Below are 20,802 nucleotides of genomic sequence, written 5' to 3'. Positions count from 1 at the left end.
TTCAGGAGACCACAAAGATCTTTGAGGTACTCCTGAAGAAGTCTGAGAACTTCGAAACGCATTGAAAATAAACCTTCTACACCTCATATTGGAATTATTTGTGGACACATTACCAGCAACACAGGTTATCCACATCTCAAAATACCTCAATACCACACTGGATCTACCAACCTGTGGAGCTGCATCAGCTGGAAAAATTGTATTTTGAAACCTTACTAGTGATGTGACTGTTACAACCACACCAGGTGAGCATTACTGTACCTTTACTTATAACTCGTACATTGTTACATGGATAAAACCATATTGCGTTTAAATTTTTCCCTTATCTTTTTTCAGTACTGATAAACTTGATACATTTAGTAAAGAAATCTGCTCTGTGGTTCTTGTTTAATCAGCATTTGAAGTTTTCTTCTAATTATATTTCAGTGCACAAGAGTGGGACTTTGAGTAGGGTTTTCTCCTCCAGCTCCAGCCGTTCCCCTTGCCTCCAGTGTTTCATTGACATCCCCACCTCCTGTTTGAAATTTCACGCCGCTGTCACATGTGTGGGTGGCACATGTGCAGTTTAATATGACGGCTGATCTTTTATCTTTCAGTTAAGTGGCGTCGGAGGCGGCGCATTCGCAAATTGAGATCTCGGCTCAATGAAGACGTCATTGAGCCAAGATCTCGATCTGCACATGCGACGCCTTCGGTGCCGTTATATTGAAGTCCAAAAGTTGAGTCAAATTGCACACGCATTGCCAACACCAATTCCGGCGGTGGTGTGAAATTTCAAACGGGACGGGGTCACTGAAAAATTAGTGACCTTGCATTGAAGCACCGTAGGAGGGCGAAGAGGCCAGACCAGGAGGAGAAGACCCTACCCACAGTCCCGCCGTTGTGCACTGAAATATCATTAGATTAAAAACTTCAAATGTTGTTAAACAAGAACCACAGAGCGGATTCCTTCACTAAAAGAACCAATTTAATCAGCATAACAGGGATATTTTGGCCATGAGTCTACTTTACATTAATAAATTGTGCTGATAGATTCTTTAAGCAAAAGCATTTTTGGCACTGCGATTAGGACATACTCTAATGGGTAATAAGACTGCAGAAATCAATATTTGGTCTAATATACGCGTTTTACTGATTTATTTTTTGTCAAACTACTTTTCATTGTAAGGTAATTACTTTCATGGTCTAGCAAAGCTTTGCTTATTGCAATGACCTGGCTTGTACTTATAAAATATGTAAAGTTCCATAATAACATTAGCATATGCATTCAATGTCTGATCTGTGAGGGTCCAATAACTGTGACCACTATTACAGCCCATTTGTTATTTTTATGAATTGCAACTGTTTTTTTTACAATGTAGATTTACAGTGTGACGTGTCCTTTTTAGTTACATTTTATATGTGATAGAACTGAATAAAGTAAATATCTTATTTCTTCAGGCAGGTGGCAAGCATTATCACCCAACATGTGCCCGGTGTGTACGCTGCCAGCAGATGTTTTCAGAAGGAGAGGAAATGTATCTTACAGGTAGGACATATTGGGCAAGGTAGTGTCCACCTGTGAATAAGCAGTGAGTCTGATTGGCTCACTAATTCATTTATCAGTTAAATTATATGAGTTGTCATGGAAACTGTCACAAAACAATTGCCTTCCCTAGAAATAACTTTTTTTGCATGTACAAAAAGTTTGTTATAGTACCACTCTAGCATTTGTTTTTATTCCAGCACTGGAGTAAGTGTAAGGAGATGGACAAACTGCCCAAGCTCTTCCTTGAAGACACATACAAGTGCTTCTCACAAAATTAGAATATCATCAAATTTCAGTACTTCAATGCAAAAAGTGAAACTCATATATTGTATAGAGTCATTACAAACAGAGTGATCTATTCCAAGTGTTTATTTCTGTTAATGTTGATGATTATGGCTTACAGCCAATGAAAACCCAAACGTAATTATCTCAGTAAATTAGAAAAATTAACAAAAAACACCTGCAAAAGCTTCCTAAGCATTCAGTCTGTTTCAGTGGCTCCACAATCATGGGGAAGACTGCTTACTTGGAAGATGTCCAGAAAGCAGTCATAGTCACACTCCACAAGGAGGGTAAGCCACAAAAGGTCATTGCTAAAGAAGCTGGCTGTTCAGAGTGCTGTATCCAAGCATATTAATGGAAAGTTGAGTGGAAGGAAAAAGTGAGGTAGAAAAAGGTGCACAAGCAACCGGGATAACCGAAGCCTTGAAAGGATTGTTATGAAAAGGCTATTCAAAATTTCAGGAGAGATTCACAAGGAGTGGGCTGCTGCTGGAGTCATTGCTTCAAGAGCCACCACACACAGACGTATCCAGGACATGGGCTACAAGTGTCACACTCCTTGTGTCAAGCCACTCATGACCAATAGACAACGCCAGAAGCATCTTACCTGGGCCAAGGAGAAAAATAACTGGACTGTTGCTCAGTGATCCAAGGTGTTGTTTTCAGATGAAAGTACATTTTGCATTTCAGTTGGAAATCAAGGTCCCAGAGTTTCATTCTCCAGCAGGACTTGGCACCTGTCCACACTGCCAAAAGTACCAATACCTGGTTTAAAAGCAACAGTATCACTGTGCTTGATTGGACAGCAAACTCATCTGACCTTAACTCCATAGAGAATCTATGGGGTATTGTGAAGAGGAAGATGAGAGACACCAGACCCAACAATGCAGACGAGATGGAGGCTATCAAAGCAGCCTGGGCTTCCATAACACCTCAGCAGTGCCACAGGCTGATCACCTCCATGCCACACCACATTGATGCAGTAATTGATGCAAAAGGAGCCCCCACCAAGTATTGAGTGCACTTACTGAACAGACACATCAGTAAGCCAACACTTCCAATTTTAAAATAATTTTTCAAGCTGGTATTATAAACTATCTTAATTTACTGAGATAATGACTTTTGGGTTTTCATTGGCTATAAGCCATAATCATCAACATTAACAGAAATAAACACTTGAAATAGATCACTCTGTTTGAAATGACTCTATATAATATATGAGTTTCACTTTTTGTATTGAAGAACTGAAGTAAAGTAACTTTTTGATGATATTCTAATTTTGTGAGAAGCACCTGTATATTGTTGTCATGTGTAATATGTATTGTGACATGTGTTATTAGCAGCAATGTTGTATTCTGCCTGATAGTAGGGAGAGTTAGAGTTAATAGCTGTAACTAGACCACAGTGGGAGGGGCTAAAGTGAAGGGACAGAGACAGTTTCCTGTCAGGATGACAGATAGGGACCAGCCTGCAACAGAAGCAGACCTATGGTCTGACTAGTCAGCAGAGCCACGTGATGTGGGTGTCCCTGACGTGAGTGGAGACCGAGGCAGTAGATTACGAGATCTGGAGTGAAGAATGGAAATGCGAAAGGAGGACAAAGCTTGGGACAGGACGCCTAGCAGTACAGCCCCTTGTTTGCAAGACAGAGAGGTAACGGGCCAGGATGGAACAGGGAATGTGAGACAAAGAAAATACCCCAGGCGGTAGTTCCAAGGCATCAGCAAGTAGAGAAGTTAAGTAACGGCCATAGTGGCAAACTTGTTCTCCTAAGAGAAAGAAGAATGTGGAACCGCGCTTTGAAGTATAAGACTCTTACTTACTGGACGGTGGTATCGTTATTGGGGACCAGGAGAGACTCTCAAAGTACTGCACTGGGTGTTGCTGAAGGTAGAGATGCTAAATGAGGCAGAGGCAAGTGAACCTAGAGAAGGAAAGCAGAAAATGAGTGTGAAGATGCTCCATGTTCTAAAAGAAAAGTCATTGAAATGATGCACACGCTACCTATTATAGATTGTTCCCTACAAGTTACTGTCCAGTAGAAATCTGTTCATTGTTGTCTGGTTTTCTCCCTCATTGACCTCCTCAACATCTAGTCCTGGCCATCCAAAGTCACTTGCATCATGCGACCTGCAAGGGTGCAGTGCTTCCGTGGACCAAGCTTACACACACAGCCAGGGCCCCCATCTTCATGTAGCATGCCGTGGTGCGAAAGACAAGTACCTCAGGCATGGCTACTGCCCTGCGCCACGTTGCATAAGGATCCTGCACTTAGTCTTATACTTACGATCCGTCGTCTTATGCTGTTATCCGATTGGTCTTCAAGAGGTTATGACCTGCCAGATCACTTCTGTGTTAGCTGCAGCAAGCAAGAGATCACTTTTCATTGCAAGTCTATGATAGCCTCGTTCTTGATCACTTAGACTTGCATTGAGAGCTTGTGACCTGTCATTCACAAGTTACAGTCAAGAGATGGTGACGTAGGGCCGGAGCGGTGCCGGAAAGAGCTGAAGACAGCACGTGGGGAGTATAATACTAGGTGCAGGGATCTTACATTAGTAGCACCACTTCATTGCTGCAATAAAAAAAATTGCTGAAGTGGTGCTTTAACATTTTATTGTGAGGCAGTAAGAAATTTCCATACAAGTAGTGTAAAAGTCTGAACCAGTTGCTATTAAACAGGTATTCCAGTAAGAGCAAGTAACCACGGATCCACATGTTAGGTGATATTTACTAGATCAGTGGGGCTTCAACCGCTGAGACCCCTACTGGTCACCATAATTTTGGTTTCTCCTTTGAATGGAGCTGAAGTCGATCATTCATTCTCTGTGGGACTGCCAAAGAGATTTTCCTCCTGCAAAGAATATATTTTCTGGTACAGAAAATCAAGATATGTTGGAACTTGCGTAAAGGTGTATTTAGACGGGCTGAGAATCTGTGAATTGAGTGTTTGTATGTGGACATGTACTGTAGGTGATCACTTAATAAACAAACAAAACTCTTGTCCGTTGGGTGTTCGGATAATTTATGATGGCATAAAAATCATTATTATCAGCAGCACATTGCCCCATGGAATCAGATGTCCTGCCAATAACATGAAGTTGCATGGGGACAGAACGATCATATTACACAGATCAACCTGTCTGAATGCAGTTTAAAGGGGTTGACCAATTAAAACAAGTTATGCCCTATCCACAGGAAAAGGTGACAACTTGCTGATCGGTGGGTGTCTCACTGTTGGGACCTTCATAGATCAGTAGATCAGAATATTTTTATCCCCATTACAAAATGGGACGGCATGTCAGACGGTGCGCTATTCATTCTCTATGGGGCTGCTGGAAAAAGCCAAGTGCAGCCCATATGTAATGAATGGAAGATCGGTCGAACATACTTTCTGCCATTACAAAGGGGATAAAAGAGCCCCATTCTGCCAATCTATGTGGTTTCCACTTGTCAGACACTCGCTGATCAATTATCGCTTATCCTATGGAAAAGTGATAACTTGTTTTCGCAGTACAAGCCGCCATCCTTTAGATTTGCAACATTTATTCTATGTATGAATCAAAATTGTAAAAAATATCACAGAATAGTTTCATACTCAATTTGTTGCCGCTGTACATACCTTATATTATTGAAAAAGATTAAAAAAAGATGTTGATGTATTTAATAAGAGAAAAAGTCCTTGGTCCGGTGATATAACTGTCACTGCACAAAACATCCAAGGGCAGCTCTCTTACATCAGGGAGACAAGATCTGATCTGAGTTCAGCATCACTAGAGCTCCGTTAGTACAGCATTGTGCCAGGTCCATCAGGTCCTGTAGTCAGAGAAACCCTACAAGGTCCCTGGTGAGCTCGCTGACTGCAGACATCACTCAGTACTCATTACAGGAGCACAGCCATTCAGTATATTACATTTCACTACTATGGTTCATTGACGGGTGTGGGGGTTTCTATACCGGGCTTCACAGATAAGAACATCACCTGCAAGCCAAGCTCTTACATATCATTGGTGCAACCTGGCAGCTGCTAAGGGGGCCCAAGAGGTAAGGGGGCCCATTTCCACCTCTAAAACAGGTAAATTGTGCATTATGATGAACTATATAGATATACTGCTCTAGCACAGGGGCCCCCTTCTGTCTGTGTCCGCCAGTGCTGCAAGCCACAGTGAAATTGTGGGACAACTGCGGCTAGAATGTGGTCTCCACGGCTGTAATGGCTATGGTGGGAATTTCTGTGTTGTTTACCTGGACACAGTGAAATTTTACCATCCTTTCCCAAATTAAAGGAAAGGTGGAGATGCCCTGTATAAAATGTATAAAAAGTGTTCAATAAAGACCCTATATTCCTGGGAAAAAAGGTGCGGCGTAAATATTAAAATTGTGTAAGGCCATTGATATATGGCAGAAAATACCATGGGAGAAATGAGGGTTTCGACAGCGTGGTCTCCAACCATTTGCTAGAACTGTGAGTCCCATGGGCTCTTAGGTAAACCACTACAGAGCATGGCCCTGAGATCTCTTAGGCCACATTCAGTATTTGGTCAGTATTTTACCTCAGTATTTGGCCGGCCTCACACTAGCGAGTTTTACGGACGTAAGAGCGCAGAAATTATGTCCGTAAAACTCGCAAAATAAACGGCACAATTATTCTCAATGGGGCTGCTCCTATCTGCCGTATATTACGGTTCAGTATTATACGGCTTTCTACGGCCGTACAAAATCGCAGCATGCTGCGTTTGTCAGCGTATTGCGCAAAAAAATCGCTAATGAAAGTCTATGGGGGCGAGAAAAATACGGATTCCACACGGACCTGCAGTGTGACTTGCGAGAAATACGCAGCGGTGTTAGTGAAAAGTCGGTAATTCAATTGCCGGCTTTTCAGTTCTCCTGCACAAACCCGACAGGATATGAGACATGGTTTACATACAGTAAACCATCTCATATCCCCCTTTTTTTTGCATATTCCACACTACTAATGTTAGTAGTGTGTATGTGCAAAATTTCAGCGCTGTAGCTGCTGAAATAAAGGGTTAAATGGCGGAAAAAATTGGCGTGGGCTCCCGCGCAATTTTCTCCGCCAGAATGGTAAAGCCAGTGACTGAGGGCAGATATTAATAGCCAGGAGAGGGTCCATGGTTATTGGCCCCCCCGTGGCTAAAAACATCTGCCCCCAGCCACCCCAGAAAAGGCACATCTGGAAGATGCGCCTATTCTGGCACTTGGCCACTCTCTTCCCACTCCCTGTAGCGGTGGGATATGGGGTAATGAAGGGTTAATGCCACCTTGCTATTGGAAGGTGACATTAAGCCAGATTAATAATGGAGAGGCGTCAATTATGACACCTATCCATTATTAATCCAATTGTTGGAAAGGGTTAAAAAACACACACACACATGATTTAAAAGTATTTTATTGAAATAAACACAGCGGTTGTTGTAATAATTTATTGCTCTCTCATTCCATTTTCAGACCCTCGCTTGGCAAAACAATAAACACACAAGATACATACCCTCTCTGATGAACTGTCACGTCCCACGAAGTAATCCATCTGAAGGGGTTAACTAATATTACAGGCAGAGCTGCGATAAACCACTCGCTCGTGCCTGTAATCCCCGGGTGCTGAAAGGAAAGCAGTGATCTATACTTACATTCAGTCGCGGTGATGCGCCCCTGCTGGATGTTCTCATGAACTGCAGCCTGGGAACTTTTTCCCACGCTCCAGGTCATATGAGGACATCCACCAGGGGGCGCATCACCGCGACTGAAGGTAACTATAGGTCATTGACCTACATTTCCTTCAGTCGCGGTGATGCGCCCCCTGGTGAATGTCGTCATATGACCTGGAGCGTGGGAAAAAGTTCCCAGGCTGCAGTTCATGAGAACATCCAGCAGGGGCGCATCACCGCGACTGAATGTAAGTATAGATCACTGCTTTCCTTTCAGCACCCGGGGATTACAGGCACGAGCGAGTGGTTTATCGCAGCTCTGCCTGTAATATTAGTTAACCCCTTCAGATGGATTACTTCGTGGGACGTGACAGTTCATCAGAGAGGGTATGTATCTTGTGTGTTTATTATTTTTCCAAGCGAGGGTCTGAAAATGGAATGAGAGAGCAATAAATTATTACAACAACCGCTGTGTTTATTTCATTAAAATACTTTTAAATCATGTGTGTGTGTGTTTTTTAACCCTTTCCAACAATTGGATTAATAATGGATAGGTGTCATAATTGACGCCTCTCCATTATTAATCTGGCTTAATGTCACCTTCCAATAGCAAGGTGGCATTAACCCTTCATTACCCCATATCCCACCGCTATAGGGAGTGGGAAGAGAGTGGCCAAGTGCCAGAATAGGCGCATCTTCCAGATGTGCCTTTTCTGGGGTGGCTGGGGGCAGATGTTTTTAGCCACGGGGGGGCCAATAACCATGGACCCTCTCCTGGCTATTAATATCTGCCCTCAGTCACTGGCTTTACCATTCTGGCGGAGAAAATTGCGCGGGAGCCCACGCCAATTTTTTCCGCCATTTAACCCTTTATTTTAGCAGCTACAGCGCTGAAATTTTGCACATACACACTACTAACATTAGTAGTGTGGAATATGCAAAAAAAAGGGGGATATGAGATGGTTTACTGTATGTAAACCATGTCTCATATCCTGTCGGGTTTGTGCAGGAGAAATGAAAAGCCGGCAATTGAATTACCGGCTGTTCACAGATATCGCGCTGAATGAAATCTAAATACAGAATATATATATATGTGTCTCAATGACATATATATATATATATATATATATACACTCACTGGCCACTTTATTAGGTACACCTGTCCAACTTCTTGTTAACACTTAATTTCTAATCAGCCAATCACATGGCGGCAACTCAGTGCATTTAGGCATGTAGACATGGTCAAGACAATCTCCTGCAGTTCAAACCGAGCATCAGTATGGGGAAGAAAGGTGATTTGAGTGCCTTTGAACGTGGCATCGTTGTTGGTGCCAGAAGGGCTGGTCTGAGTATTTCAGAAACTGCTGATCTACTGGGATTTTCACGCACAACCATCTCTAGGGTTTACAGAGAATGGTCCGAAAAAGAAAAAAAATCCAGTGAGCGGCAGTTCTGTGGGCGGAAATGCCTTGTTGATGCCAGAGGTCAGAGGAGAATGGGCAGACTGGTTCGAGCTGATAGAAAGGCAACAGTGACTCAAATCGCCACCCGTTACAACCAAGGTAGGCCTAAGAGCATCTCTGAATGCACAGTGCGTCGAACTTTGAGGCAGATGGGCTACAGCAGCAGAAGACCACACCGGGTACCACTCCTTTCAGCTAAGAACAGGAAACTGAGGCTACAATTTGTACAAGCTCATCGAAATTGGACAGTAGAAGATTGGAAAAACGTTGCTTGGTCTGATGAGTCTCGATTTCTGCTGCGACATTCGGATGGTAGGGTCAGAATTTGGCGTAAACAACATGAAAGCATGGATCCATCCTGCCTTGTATGGAGCATCTTTGGGATGTGCAGCCGACAAATCTGCGGCAACTGTGTGATGCCATCATGTCAATATGGACCAAAATCTCTGAGGAATGCTTCCAGCACCTTGTTGAATCTATGCCACGAAGAATTGAGGCAGTTCTGAAGGCAAAAGGGGTCCAACCCGTTACTAGCATGGTGTACCTAATAAAGTGGCCGGTGAGTGTATATATATATATATATATACTGTATATATGTTTTCCCGAACATTTGAGCACATAAATCCATTAGATGTCGGTTTTGCAAGCCTGCGCGAAAATCTCGCAGTACGGATGCCATACGGATTACATACGGAGGATGCCATGCGCAAAATACGCTGAAACACCCTGACTACGGATCAATATTTTGGGAACATTTCTCTGTATTACGGCCGTAGTACGGACGTATAATACGTGGCGTATTGTCTTACGCCAAGTGTGAGGCCGGCCTTTGTAAGTGAAAACCAGGAGTGGAACAATCAGAGGAAAGTATAATAGAAACACGTCACCACTTCTGTATTTATCACCCACTCCTGGTTTTGGCTTACAAATACTGAGGTAAAATACTGACCAAATACTGAACGTGTGAATGTGGCCTTATACCCCCCAGCTCTAATTATAGTGAGTGGATTCCATTACTGCTGTCTCTCAATGTCATCCCAGAAATCTGTGCACAAAGGTGCTCATCCCCTATAACGGCGGACCTCGTGCTCCACAATATATTTCGGATTACATCACCTCACATAATTTCCCAACCCCAGCTCACATTCGGAAAATTGAGATCATTGGCGCCCTCTTCTGGCCTGCAGTGATTTCTTAGCTGTAGTATTATTGGTTACGGAAAATTGCAATTTTTTAGTGATTAGTTGTCAAAGCAAATAATTTCCAAAAATGTATTATTTATCTTTAAAAATGCTGATAATACTTCAATAACAATATAAGCTAATCTAAATATGGCTCTAACATGTGTTAGAGCGCTGTAGCCTGAAAGCTCCCCATGTCTATAAATCTACTTATCATTCTGAATTCCCCATACTCGTATGTGGGCTGCTCACCTTTGGCTGCACCCCACATTTCCTCCATCTGCTGGCTGTGATGTATACCAGATTTCTATTAACTCCCCTTTCACATTTGTAAAGGCTGCTGCGGCACCTCGTACTATACCGTAGTGGCAGTGCACCATATATCGTCAGTGGTTTTTTAGAAATGTAAATCTCCATCTCGCCTTGAGTGCCAGAAGAACAAAGAATTCAGACAGAGCTATTATCAAGGATTCCCAAGAGAGCCTCCGTCACGCTGAAGGTGACCTTCAAATACTGCTGCGTGTTCCCACTATCCCATTAAGTACCAGTGATCTGTGGAAATGTGTTTTCAGTGTGTGGATCAAGGATAGCGCGGAAAGCAGCATCTGATTGTACGTTCCACTTCATCTCATTTCTTTTTTTTTTACCCTTTTAATAAACTACTTCTAATTACGTGGCATTATTCCTGTTAAGTAGAAATTTCTATTTTCTCTAGGCTCTGAAGTATGGCATCCAATCTGTAAGCAGGCGGCCCGTGCAGAGAAAAAGCTAAAAGTGAGTGGACTTTAAACGGCCATATAGTAATTGGTTTTGTTCACTTTCCTTAGAGCCTCCTTCACGTGTGCGTGTTTTGGAGACATGTAGCATCCATTTTTTTCACATATACCATATGTACCCATTATAACCTATGGTGGTCTTCACATGTCCGTGTTTTCAGACAGACTTTGTGTCCATGTGGACCACATGGGGACATGTCCGCTTATTTTCGGCCAATACACATCTATGGATCTGTGAAAAACAGGTACGCAGATGCCATCCGTGTACAATCCGTGTCCTGTATGTGTTTAACATTACGGAGTATAGGAAAAGCTTTGTCATTTCATTCTTTCCTTATCCATACCAGAAAAACACTGATGGCACACCTATGATATCCTGATGGCACACTGATCCAAAACACTGATGGCACACTGATGATATCCTGATGGCACACTGATGATATCCTGATGGCACCCTGATCCAAAACACTGATGGCACACTGATGATATCCTGATGGCACACTGATGATATCCTGATGGCACACTGATCCGAAACACTGATGGCACACTGATCCAAAACACTGATGGCACACTGATTATACACTGATGGCACACTGATGATACACTGATCATACACTGATGATACACTGATCATACACTGATGGCACACTAATGACACACTGATGACACAGTGATGATACACTGATGGCACACTGATGATACACTGATCATACACTGATGGCACACTGATGACACACTGATGACACAGTGATGATACACTGATGGCACACCAATGGCACACTAATGACACAGTGATGATACACTGATGGCACACTGATGACACACTGATGATACACTGATGATACACTGATGACACACTGATGGCACACTGATGATACACCGATGGCACACTAATGACATACTGATGGCACACTGATGACATACTGATGACACAGTGATGATACACTGATGGCACACCAATGGCACACTAATGACACAGTGATGATACACTGATGGCACACTGGCACACTGATGGCACACTGATGGCACACTGATGGCACACTGATGATACACTGATGATACACTGATGACACACTGATGACACACTGATGATACACTGATGGCACACTGATGATACACCGATGGCACACTAATGACATACTGATGACACAGTGATGATACACTGATGGCACACTGATGATACACTGATCATACACTGATGGCACACTGATGACACACTGATGACACAGTGATGATACACTGATGGCACACTAATGATACACCGATGGCACACTAATGACACACTGATGACACAGTGATGATACACTCATGGCACCCTGATGATACACCGATGGCACACTAATGACATACTGATGACACAGTGATGATACACTGATGGCACACTGAGGGCTGTCCCACACGTCCAGATAATTCCGGTACCGGAATAAATCGGTACCGGAGTTATCCGTGTCCGTGTGCCTGGGAACTCACGGAGGCCATACCTGCGGCACACGTGTGCCGCCCGTATGGCGAGTGGGTACCACACGGAGCGTGTGGTACCCACTCTGCATGGTGCTGAAGCTGCGATTCATATCCTCTCTGCAGTAGCGTTTGCTGCAGAGAAAATATGAAGAATAGTGTTAAAAATAAAGATTTAGGTGTCCGCCGCCCCCCCACCCCCTGTGCGCCCCCCCGCTGGTCAGAAAATACTTACCCGGGTCCCCCGTCGGCTGTCGCTCCTTCTTGGTCTTGCCACGGCTTCTCCTGCATGCGGTCACGTGGGCCCGATCATTTACAGTCATGAATATGTGGCTCCACCTCCCATAGGGGCGGAGCCGACTATTCATGATTGTAATTGATCGGCCCCACGTGACCGCATACAGTAGGAGGCGCGGCCAGACCAGGAAGGAGCGACAGCCGACGGGGGACCCGGATAAGTATTTTCTGACCAGCGGGGGGGCGCACAGGGGGTGGGAGGGCGGCGGACACCTAAATCTTTATTTTTAACACTATTCTTCATATTTTCTCTATAGCAAACGCTGCTACAGGGAAGATATGAATACCGGCTTCAGCACCATGTGGGGGGGACAGCGCTTACTGTAGCGCTGTCTCCTGCACGCACACGGACCCCAGACGGAGAATGTCCGTGTGAGGTGCGTGTTTTACGCGGACCCATTGACTCTATTGGGTCCGTGTAAAACGTGCGCTCCCACGAACACTGACATGTCTCCGTGTTTGGCACACGGAGACACGGTCCGCAAAAAATAAATGACATCTGCACAGATGCATTGATTTTTATGGGTCTACGTGTGTCAGTGTCTCCGGTACGTGAGGAAACTGTCACCTCACGTACCGGAGCCACTGACGTGTGAAACCGGCCTGATGATACACTGATCATACACTGATGGCACACTGATGACACAGTGATGATACACTGATGGCACACTGATGATACACCGATGGCACACTAATGACACACTGATGACACAGTGATGATACACTGATGGCACACTGATGGCACCCTGATGATACACCGATGGCTCACTGATCCAAAACACTGATGACACCAGTACTGTTTTTTCTGGTACCAATTTTATACGGACGTGTGAAGGGAACCTAAGGTGACAGATATTTTACCTGTAATGTCATGTTTTTTTTTCGCTCTATGCTGCTGCTACATTTGCTTTGTTGAATTTGTTTGTGATGCATCAGCACTAAATAGTAGTGAAGTTAGAAAAATCTAGGCAAAAATTAAACTTATGGGATACAATAACTAAAAATTGGAATGTGCATATGTATCCACCCCTTTTGCTTTGAAGCTCCTAAAAATTTCTGGTGCAATCAGTTACCTTCATAAGTCACATGCTTAGTGAAAGGAAGGCCACATGTGTGTAATCTAAGTGTCACATGGTCTGTCAGTATATATACACCTTTTCTGAAAGGCCACAGAGGCGGCAACACCATTAGGCAACCAAACAACATCATGAAGACCAAGGACATCTCAAGACAAGTAAGATACAAAGTTGTTAAGAAGTACAAGTCAGGGTTGGGTTATAAAAAAATATCCCAATCTCTGATGATCCCCAGAGAACCATCAGATGCATTATCATCAATGGAAAGAACATTGGTACCACAACAAACCTGCCAAGAGTTGGCCGCTCACCAAAACTCTTAGCCTGTGGAAGTAGGGCATTAATCAGAGCGGCAGCACAGAAGCCAAAGGTAACCCTGAAGGAGCTACTTGGTTATTAAGCAGAGACTGGTGTATCTGTCCATACAACTACAATAAGCCGTACACTCCATAGAAGTGGCCTTTAATGTAAAAGTAGGCAGAAAATAGCCTTTACTTACACACAACTCTCCAAATGTATGGAGGAAGGAGCTGTATTTATATGAGACCAAAATTTAACTTTTTGGCCACCAAAGTAAACGCTATGTCTGGTGCCAAAGAAAAACAGCTCATCACCCCAAGAACACAATCCCCACAGTTAAACATGTTGGTGGCAGCATCATGCTGTGAGGATGTTTTTCAGCAGCAGGGACAGGGAAAATGGTCCGAGTTGAAGGGAAGATGGATGGTGTGAAATACAGGGATATTCTTTAGCAAATCCTGTTTCAGTCTGTCAGTGATTTCAGACTGGGATGGAGGTTCCCCTTCCAACAAGCTAATAACCCAAAGCATGCTGCTAAAGCAATACTCGAGTGGTTTAAGTGGAATTGCGTAAATATTTTGGAGTGGCTTAGTATAAGCCCAGACGTTAATCCAATTGAGAATCTGTAGTCAGACTTGAAGATTGCTGTTCATCAAAGGAAACCATCTAACTTGAAGGAGCGGGAGCAGTTTTGCCTTGAGGAATAGGCAAAAATCCCAGTTGCCAGATGTGAAAGCTCATAGAGACTTATCCAAAGTGACTTGCAGCTGTAATTGCCACAAAATGAGGCTCTACAAAGTACCGACTTCAGGGGGATGAATAGTTATGCACACTGAAGTTTTCAGTTATTTTGTCCTATTTGTTGATTTCTTCACAATAAAAAGAAAAACGAATGTTCACAGTTGTAGCCATGTTCTTTAAATGAACTGATGCCAACCCTAAAAAAACCCCAGTACCTTACAGATTGTAATACGACCTCATTCACCTACGTTATTCTGCGATGTAGCAGCACACCGCAAAGTGATCCTTGTGTCTTGTCTCTCTAAACTGAGCTAACGGAATAACCACTGACAGCATTTACTGCTGTGCACAATAATTGAAGAGCTGCATCTATTTCAGCATTGTCAGAAACAGGACGGAAACGCATAGTGAAACCCTATAGAAGTGTACAATGGAAACATTACCCTCTCAGCACCAATTGCTAATCTAAGCAGACTGTAGGAAGAGACAACAAAACTGGCTAGAAGAGAAGGACAATGATGAAGGACAGTTCATTCTCCTATATTGCTCCTGCGTGTTTTAGTATCTCCTGCGGTCTTATTGGTCTCGGTGAAGGATACTGCAGCGTAGATGTGATCTCCCCAGATTACCTTCACCAGGCTTTATCTACGCAAGCATCAGAGGGCACTCTTCTCCCATTTGAGCAGAAATCTTTGCAATTCTTTGCATTGAGAATATTTTTATTTTTCACTTTTTTTGTGTTTAATCAGAATTAAATCACTGCTGAGCCACATGATGATTTGTATTAATTGAGCAGTTGTCTCAAATTCAGAAATAGGTAAAATGGTAAAGTGTTTGCAAAAATAAGCAACTTTGAAGTTTACCCCTTCTTAAAAATCCTCTCTGTTCTATGTTTAATTTCATAGTTACACCGTGTTGCCTAGGTTATCTGCCACTTCTGCAGTCTCAGATTGGCCGGTTACGTAGGCAAAGAGGGGGCTGCAGGATATATGCTCTACAGTCTACTCGCACTGCTAGATCCCGTCTTAGTGCCCATGCGCTCCACCCATCTTGCAGAGGCAATACCAGGAAGCAGATGTGTGACCTTGAAGATACTGTACATCTTACGAACATCCTCTTTACGGTAACCACCTTCTTAGGACAAGTCCCAAGGACACTAGAGGAGATCAGGTTTCTCAGCTCAAGTAGAGAAGAACGTCACATCTCATTTAGTTCTTCTTGTTATGTGTTTGGCATAATTGGATTCTGATCACGGCAATCAACTCTTGGCGGTAGCCGCATTAACCAAGCCGTGGAGAAAATAATTTGCTGTCTTCGTTTCAGAGGGACTTCAGTTTCTCACATACTATACCACTGTTTTGAGAAAAAGACCGAAACACCCCATTTTACTCTTACGCTAGTTCCAACCTAGAAAACCAAATGTTCCCGAACTTATTACCTCCACGGCCATTGTCATTTTTGTTTGTATTCCTGCCATTAGAGGTATAATAAGGATCCTACAAAAGAAACAAGACCACGTACATAGTCCATAGTCACTGTATAGTGCAGTTGTGCTTTCCATGCAGGATCTAACATACTTTATAGAGAAAATAACGTCTTGTTTGGCAGCGGCTGAGAATTCAAGAACAAAGGCATTCCTTATCAGGGGAACCAGGCTGGATATTATACAGATGAGTGGTAAACATTAATCAATCATTTCAGCAAACAAATCCAAATTCTTACTAACTTCATAATTTGCTCATTTATATAATCGAAAAGGAAGGCTAGCTTTTAAGGATGGGTTTTATGTCCGTTTTCTAGGAACAAATACACCAAGGAAGAAGGATTCCATTGTGGTTTAATACTGAAATGCTTACATTGATAAGGACTGAGCCTTTAGATTGTGTTAGGCTTGGGAGTTTGTGTTGCTATTTATGTTTTCCAGTAATAGGCAGGTTTGCATTGGCAGTTTATGATATATATTTTCCACTTCATATTTTGACTACTTAGACTTATTATGTATTCTTTGCTTGTGTTCACAGTACAGGAGAGCTTCTGAAACCTCAATTTCCCCACCAGGATCCAGCATTGGCTCGCCCAATCGGGTTATCTGCGTAAGTGACTTGCAATTACATTACCGATATCCAGTTTGTGTAGTTGCGGCAGGCTGTCAACGAGACGTGTAAATTGCACACATGGCACAAGTATCATGCCCTATGTATCTTGTTTATTGCATTTCATTTGGATACTAATAATGACTTTACCTGCTCCCACATTATCCCGTTTGCTTTACCAGCAGAACCTGGCATGTTGATATTGAGATGATAGAGTCAGATTAGGGAATGTACACATAACATCTTGTGCATACCTGTTGAGTTCTGCAAACAGAAGATGCCTCTGGAAGATGCCTCAAGAAACACCAGCGTTTTTTCTGAAGTGTCTTTTTGGTCATTTTTTGTGACTTTTTGTTTTTTTCTTACTTGTACTATGGGTGGCTTCCACGTGGTAGTTGTGTAAAGAATTTTCATCTCACTTCCTTTAACCTCTTTGAATCTTTGGAAACCTTGACGGAGTTAAGACGAGCTCAGAAGGCTGAACATTTGCACTATAAGTCATTTCTACATATAAATGCATGAGTACTTTCTTTTTAGTGCATATTTAGTCCTTATGTAGTGGGGTTAAGTAGCATACCGCCTGAAACAGATGTTGTGTGCACATGACCATGCGGGCTGATTCCTCTTCAGCCCCTCTTTCAGATTGATGACTGACTACCTATCTGCACATTTTCATATAATGGATACAAGAAAAATTCTGCTCACCCTAGAATACAAATCCTTGCCATCGCCAATATGGGGTTACAATCTAGCCCTAAAATGCCACTGTCATGAGAGGGTTTAGCACGTAATGTGTAGACTGATCACTGTATTATGTTGAAGTTTACAGCAGCACTGAAGAGAGGAGTCCTATCAATTGGTGGCTTTTCTCCACCTTGGGTTCAGATATCAGTTATTGTTGTATGTGTTCTATCCATGGTTTTCATGGTTGGAACTTATACTTATTATTGTCTATGGGGTAGTTCACATGTCCAGGTATTTGTGCAGACCGAGTGATCTGTACAAAATCACAGAATCATGCCCGATTCTCATCCAAGTCTTGGATCAAACTTGACAAAAATCGGGTCTTAGCAAAGATTGAGCAGCATACTTATGCCATCCACATGCTGTTAGTTTTTTATGGACCATTTATTTTAGGAAGTTTGAGAAACTTCATTTTTTTCATTTGAGAAATCTCTGACCAAACTATTATGGTAAAAACTGCCACACTGACCAAACTCTGATGAAGCTTGGACCGATTTTTGCATATGAGAAAAATCACTGATGTGTGAATGATCTCTTACACACAGTGCTCTCATGACAATTGCACATTGAACAGTCTATGAACATGGTTATGGATATATTTGCTGTGGTAGCACATGCCCAGTTTTGCTGATAAACAGCTACCAGGTATATCTGGCACCACTTTCCTTGGTAGTAAAACTGAAGCACGTGCAGGAAAAACTCAACTTGTTCCAGTCTTGTTTGTTCTATCACCTATAAATTTCCGATTGACCATAGACATAATATTGGCAAATCCTACCAAAACCATTGGAATCAACCAACAAAACGTATTGTCTAAGGCCAGTCCTAGACACTGATTGTAGAGGAACATAATATACAAATAATTCTCTCTTGTAGATCTTTACGTCAAACCTACTTCAAAATGTATCCCCCTAAGGACGCAGTCAGACGGCAGTGTAAATCGGACCGAGATCGAAACGCAGTCTTCGGACTGGCAAGCAGCTCTACCCACACGAAGGTGACAGCTTCATATATGTCTAAGCAAATGTCACGCTTGGGTCGGCAGGAGAGCTACGGCCAGTCCGAGCGTTGTGTTCCCATCTTGGTCTGTTTTATATGGCCCTCTGTCTGTGCGATGTTACATGCATTCCAATCGAAATACTTTTTTTCATGCATGCTTCCCTAGCCTATGTGTGACACGCATTGTTAACCCTTTCAGCCATATTTGTGAGCTGTGTTCTTCCATAAACTATCTTCATGACCCATTGAAGGAAATGGGTCATACGGTGTCGGGAGAATAATCCTCTCAATAAATATGGGCTCTTGTCACCTGTTCTTTTTTTCTCCCTTCTCCTTCTCCTTTTCTCTCAGGCTAAAGTAAACAATGAGATTCTAAATTACAAGGACCTAGCTGCTCTCCCTAAGATTAAAGCAATCTACGCAGTGCAGCGCCCTGACCTCATTTCTTACGAGCCTTATAGCAGATACACATCGGATGAGATGCTGGAGAGATACAGCTATGGGGAGGTACAATAACATTATGACTTAGCATGCTGATGCACCTCACTGCCAAATAATCCCTCCTGCACACCATTGTCAATTGCAATGTCTTTAACTTCTCCCAGTCTTTACCTGAACTACAAAGTTTAGCATGTACTGTAGCCATAGCTTTATTATAGAAACATGTTGGAGGTAAAGAGGACCTGTCACCAGCTCAAAAGTGGCCAGTTTTTGGCTTATTTTATTCCCACTTCTCCAATAAGTATTCCATAGTTTTTTTTTAATTCTCTATACAAATCAAGAGGTAAGGGTCTTTTTATTTAGCACTAATTTTTATGCTATGTGTCAACGGGGCAGTGCTCACAGGGTAATTTTGCAGAGCAGCTAGAAGACACGCCCCAGAGGATCCTGTAAACAACAACCTCTTGGTAAAGACTATAAAAATTACCACTAAATAAATAGGCCCATTTTTCTCGAATTGTGTGGTTGTATTAAAAAGCAAAAAAGAAATATTCAGCAGGGTAGTAGTAATATAACAAGTAAAAACTGACCATTTTTGACCTGGTGACAGATCTTTCTAAAACTCAAAATGTAAAAGTACTGTGAATAAAGCCACACTGTTGCTATTAATTATTATGGTAATGTTTCATACTGCTGCCCTAATAATATTATTATCATAAAGAACTTGGTGTTGTGGTAAAGAGGGCCTGTTATCACTCCTGACATGTCTGTTTCACAATACCATGTAATACCAACCCTAAAACATCTTTTCTTATAACTCAGAACTATGCCATTCCTTTGTTATGCCTCCTAAATATTTATGAAAAAATTAGCAAATGGGTGTTCCAGATTTCTCTTGTCTAAAAGTTGTGACCCACCCTGACATTGACAGCACTGATTGGACAGTGTCAGCGTGGAAGCACAAAGCAATAGTAGAGAGGGCTATATGGATAAATCTGCTGTGCTGCTGGTCAAGAAGATACCCAATGGCGATGATGGTGTTAAACAAAGAACAGTTTTATTAATCTACGCTTTTCAGAGGTGAACAAACTCCTTCATCAGGAAAAAACACAATGAGGGCACAGAGAGAGATGCTGGGGTTTAAATAATCCGAAAACTGGATCCACGTGGCATAAACCCACCCCATGGGAGTCTGTACAGACAGTTGTCATTGTTCATTGGTTATATTCAATAAAACAAGGAGGGAAAAAGAAAGCAAGAGTAAGCAGACACATACAACTAGTAAATCCCAGTTTTCAATTTCTTCATCAGTTGTAAAGAGGAATAACAGGATTGGCAGAGTGAAGAGGTCTAAGAAATGATGGTCTAGAATTGTTAGTATCTGCAGAATACAAGCATTAATTAAAATAGTCAGCTCAGAGGCCCTTTTCAAGATAATGCTTAATCATATATTCTTGATTTACAATACATACTTACCGTACCTACTGCCCAAAAAATTATCTGTGACAGGGGTTGACTATTCATTGGGAATACCAAATATTAAAGGAGTGGTCCGAAGGCGAAAGTAAATTTTATCTAAATCCTTACCTATTTGATGCTATAATATAAGCTACTATCTGATATACTTACTTTAAAAATTCCCTACCGTTCCCTAACTACACCATTTAGTGTAGAAAAAAATAGAAAAGCAGTGATATAGTGTAGTTAGGGAACAGTAGGGAATTTTTAAAGCACATATATTAGAAAATAGTTTAGAT

The 20,802-nt window shown here is 42.4% G+C and overlaps 1 protein-coding gene and 1 long non-coding RNA gene across 10 annotated transcripts in view; one reads left to right on the top strand and one right to left on the bottom strand.

Moving 5' to 3' along the window:
• The window catches only part of LOC143776402 (uncharacterized), a 61,145-nt gene that overhangs the window by 1,105 nt on the left and 39,238 nt on the right, over positions 1-20,802 (bottom strand). Inside the window, exon 2 of the long non-coding RNA XR_013215822.1 lies at positions 3,634-3,734. This is a non-coding gene — a long non-coding RNA (uncharacterized LOC143776402). The remainder of the gene's footprint in view (positions 1-3,633; positions 3,735-20,802) is intronic.
• The window catches only part of ABLIM3 (actin binding LIM protein family member 3), a 222,284-nt gene that overhangs the window by 176,590 nt on the left and 24,892 nt on the right, over positions 1-20,802 (top strand). For all 9 annotated transcript variants that reach the window (XR_013215818.1, XR_013215814.1, XR_013215816.1 and 6 more), the window contains exons 7-10: positions 1,441-1,528; positions 10,836-10,894; positions 16,790-16,861; positions 18,956-19,111. Coding sequence is in view for 1 of the 9 variants with exons in the window: in XM_077265770.1 (XP_077121885.1) it covers positions 1,441-1,528; positions 10,836-10,894; positions 16,790-16,861; positions 18,956-19,111 (375 nt within the window). In the remaining 8 variants the exon portion in view is untranslated. The remainder of the gene's footprint in view (positions 1-1,440; positions 1,529-10,835; positions 10,895-16,789; positions 16,862-18,955; positions 19,112-20,802) is intronic.

This window comes from Ranitomeya variabilis, chromosome 5 (genome assembly GCF_051348905.1).
Source record: "Ranitomeya variabilis isolate aRanVar5 chromosome 5, aRanVar5.hap1, whole genome shotgun sequence".
Taxonomy (NCBI): Eukaryota; Metazoa; Chordata; class Amphibia; order Anura; family Dendrobatidae; genus Ranitomeya; species Ranitomeya variabilis.
This window is presented reverse-complemented; position numbering and strand designations above follow the sequence as displayed.